The sequence below is a fragment of the Buceros rhinoceros genome, unplaced genomic scaffold (assembly GCF_000710305.1).
Source record: "Buceros rhinoceros silvestris isolate BGI_N320 unplaced genomic scaffold, ASM71030v1 scaffold8244, whole genome shotgun sequence".
NCBI classification, from domain to species: domain Eukaryota; kingdom Metazoa; phylum Chordata; class Aves; order Bucerotiformes; family Bucerotidae; genus Buceros; species Buceros rhinoceros.
In genome coordinates, this window is record NW_010408786.1 from 21951 (window position 1) to 25962 (window position 4012).

At 39.5% G+C, this 4012-nt stretch overlaps 1 protein-coding gene across 1 annotated transcript in view; it reads left to right on the top strand.

Moving 5' to 3' along the window:
- Positions 1 to 4012, top strand: part of LOC104492420 (potassium voltage-gated channel subfamily KQT member 5-like) — a gene marked incomplete at its 3' end in the record, with an annotated part of 42320 nt that overhangs the window by 9665 nt on the left and 28643 nt on the right. Inside the window, exon 5 of the mRNA XM_010134978.1 lies at positions 2579 to 2689. Within this exon, the coding sequence (XP_010133280.1) occupies positions 2579 to 2689 (111 nt within the window). The remainder of the gene's footprint in view (positions 1 to 2578; positions 2690 to 4012) is intronic.

Consider the following 4012-nt stretch of genomic DNA (forward strand, 5'->3'; position numbering starts at 1 on the left):
GAGAGGGGGGAGAGGGAGGAGGGGGAGGGATTCTTTAGTATGGTCTTATTATTTTCTTTGGAGAAATTCCAGACCTACAGTCTGTGTGACTGCTCCTGGTTTTGGATCATTCCCAGATGTCAGATCCCAAAAGTTCTAGCTTATCTTTGACTTTTTCAGAAGAGAGTTCAGTGACAATATCATTAATATGCAGATGACACTAAGTTCTGTTTCCTTCTTGTCAGTTCAGGCAGGAGATATCTCTGTACTTTCCAGCCTCTGGCAGAGATAGGGAGCTGGACAGAAGCCAAGAAACTGGGCTTGTTCCAGAGCTTCAAATTGCTTTGCAGTGACTGGCCTGGAAACAAATTTTGAGGAACTTTTATTCAGGGATTCATTTGTTCAAGTGCTTCATTGCTCTCAAGTTCTTAATAGCTTCAAACTCTTCTACACTTGCCCTCTGATGAGAAGAGCTGGGAATACCTTCTTCAGCAAACAAAGAAAAACCAAATCAAGCTCCTCTGCCAGGCCAAGAGTGTGGTTACATCAGCTCGCCTCTGCCAGAAAAGAGGGAGCTGCACTCCCACCTCCCTTCCTTTTTATTGCTCCATCTCAGCCACACAATTGTGCAGGCTCTGGGGCTTGTTAAGTGCCTCTGTGAGCTAACACAGCTCACCAAAATAGCAGATACAAACCACGCAGAAATGTTAATTATTCTCTCCACCTTCCTGGGTTGCATTGGCTCTCCAAAGAGTCCAGCAAAAGCTGAGAAGAGGAGATGAGGCAGGGAAGAGGAGCAAGGAAGGAGAGCGAGACCTGATAAGCATACAAGGTGGTGTGTCTGTGACCAGGCTAGCATTACAAAACTTGAGACTCGATAACCACTTGAAATTTCAGCTGCAGCCTTAGTCCAGCTCACTCTCTTTTAGTTGCTATGGCTTTCTCAGGGTAAATTACACCCACAGCTTGTTCCCAACAATGGGAGCAATTAAAAGCACTGTTTACTATCTAAAGAGCCCTAAATAGTAGAAATCTAATTACTTCCAAAAGACTTTCCTTCTTTTGTCCTGTGGTGACCCCAGCATTAAATAGAATTGCTTTGGCCATCTTGCCTAGGAATGAACTTTGAGGAAGCTGGAAGCAAAATAATGTCTCTAGAAGGCATTTTCCTGAAGAACTCATTCCTGCCAGAATGTTTGCTAAGCCTGAACTTGCCCACATTTGGTACACGATGTAAAATAATTCTCCGTGCACGTTCTCCACTAAAAACAGGCCCTGGAGTCCTTGGCATTCAGCCTACTGTTGTCTATCTTTGTCCTTTACATCGTGTGCCCTTGCCTGAGCATGCGCTCAGCAGCCTCCCACCCAGGATTCAGAAATCCTCTGCTCTGCCCACACCTCCTGCTGCTCACACTAGGGTGGATCCAAACTACCCAAGAAGGAAGAACACTTCTCCTGCCAGTCCAGTCCCCAGGTTTGGCAATGGCACACTTCCCAGGACAGGAGCAGCTTGGAGGACATTTCCCTGACTCAGGGAAGACCCTCAGCCACCCACAGACATGAAGCCATAATTGTTTGCCTTGGAGATATGCTCAGTAAACCACAACTATGCACCATTATCCCAGCAGCATTTGCATATGCCCTGCATTTCTACTGGTCAATTTCTGTGGTCAATGAGTTGCATGTGAAGAGCCCTCCCATACGTACCAAACTCTGCCATCGTCTGGACTGGTGCTATGCAGCAGGGGTGCTGGCCTCTGCAGCACAGCTTTTGAAACATCTGTATACTGAGCCTCTGGCTACACTCACCACATGAAGGGATTACAGACACCCGCCTCTTCCTCTTTGGCCTCTCCTCACATAGGTCTGAGGTAACACTCTCCAACAGCCTGAGGTACCTCTGCTTCTGCTGCTTTGTAGTAGTTCTCGAACCTCCATGTCAGGAGTGATATAAGTATATCTGGACCTGTCGTAAGGAAGGGGAAAGGGTAAGGAACTTCTTGAAGTTCTGTCCAGCTTTTTTAATGAGTGTTTTTTGTGTTTCAGAAGATAATCCACTCCAAATCGTACTGATGGGCTTGTAGAAAATGCAGCTGCTTCCTTTCACTTGTATCATCTACAAACTTCAACTTTCTCCCTACTATATTTTCCCAATATGATCTCTGTGTAATTTATATTTGTGTAGTTGTGCAGATACATACAGTTATATTCACCTGCATAATATAGGTGAAACACCTTTACATCCATGGAGAAGAGCACTTTTTTCCTGCCCAACTCACGTAATTCACCACCATTTCCCTCAACTTTGAGATTCTGGGCCTTCTGTTTGATTATTTTTTAAACTTATTTATTGCTTATTTAGGTATTTTTCTCACATTTATTATTTATCTCAGTTTCACTCAGTCATAAAATGTATTAAGTTTTCTTAGAAAAATTTATTAAAGTTAATTTATGTTTGTTTTTTCTTTTAGAAACTATATATATTTTGTGTGTCTTGGACTATTTAGTGGAAATGCTGTTTCATGCAATATGTAAATAATCTGCAACTAATCTCTCAGTGACTTCTGGTAAACCACGATCTTCATTCATTTCTTTTTAGATCACATTGACAACCATTGGCTATGGAGACAAAACTCCTCTTACCTGGCTTGGAAGGTTGCTTTCTGCAGGATTTGCTCTGCTTGGCATTTCTTTCTTTGCACTCCCTGCTGTGAGTATGCCTATAAATTTTGTAAAAAAGCAATAGCAACTTCTGTGGCTCCTATGGCTGTTACGTTACAAAAAGCTGAAGGAAGCTCTACATGAAGAACAACTGTTTAAGGCTTTTTTGCTCTGTGACACTGGTAAACTCCTATCCAAGATCCAAACAAAAGGTTTGGTGTTATTGCTTGAGTTTTGGGGAGTTTCTTTGTCATGAACAAACCTGGGAAATAATCCTAAATTCGGTAGCGTAATATTATATAAGGTTGAAATTCCTTTATTTTGTTTTGAATTGTGGCTTATGTATTACTGCTTTTCTTTCAGATTTTTTGAAAAAAAAATCAGCTGATACATTTTTTTGAGTTAGATTCTACTGAAAAAAAAAAAGTGAGATATTCCTAATAGCTTGTATTGTATGACCGTGTTCAGGATACCAACAAAGAGTAGTAGAAGTCATTAAATCAACTAAAAGTTAATGTCATTGAATGTGAAAATGCAACTGTCATTTTCTGTAAATGATTGCAAATAAACATGACAATTTATCTGGGTTGTATTTATCAATGTTCAGGAGACCTTAATGAAAAAGGAAATAATATAATGACTAAATTATAATGTAGCTTCAGAAATAACTTTTTATTTTTGTGAGTGAATTTCCTTTCTTTTTTAAAGTAATATTGAGTAAGCATGAAATCAGAAGTGACATTTGTATTTTGTAGTATTGCGTTTGGTGCAACATAAAGATAAATCCATATTTTAATACTCAGATTCATTGTTTATAGATCACTGTAAGACATCTGTGTTATAATAATACATTTGTTTTCAACCATATAGACAAACCAAGATTAAAAGTCAGCATTTGCCAACAACATTGAATCACCAATATATTGCATTTATTTCTTACTCTAAGTACAGAGAATATTTCAGTATCTCTGGCATATTATAATGTATTATAATACATTGCCTGGTTTTGAGTCTTTGACATTAAATGGCAGCTACTGTAGTTAATTACCTTTGTCATCTGGTCACCCGTAACAAGAAAGTTAGTCTAGGCAGGACTACAATTAACATGTAAAAGATTGATCACCTTACATATCAGAGGTGCCAGAACTTTTATTCCTCATGTCTAGGTACAGATTTTTCCTCATAAGCACTTTTGTGTTGAATCTGTCTGTAAAATAAGAGATATGTGTGGATCTGGTGCATTTCTAATATTATTTTATCCTAATGAAGAATCAAGTGGAAATATTCTTCCTTATAATGCAGGCATGTCCAGCAGAAATATTACACTCCTTGCAAGCCAAGGAGGGAAACATTCTTAATCTTCGGGTCTGTT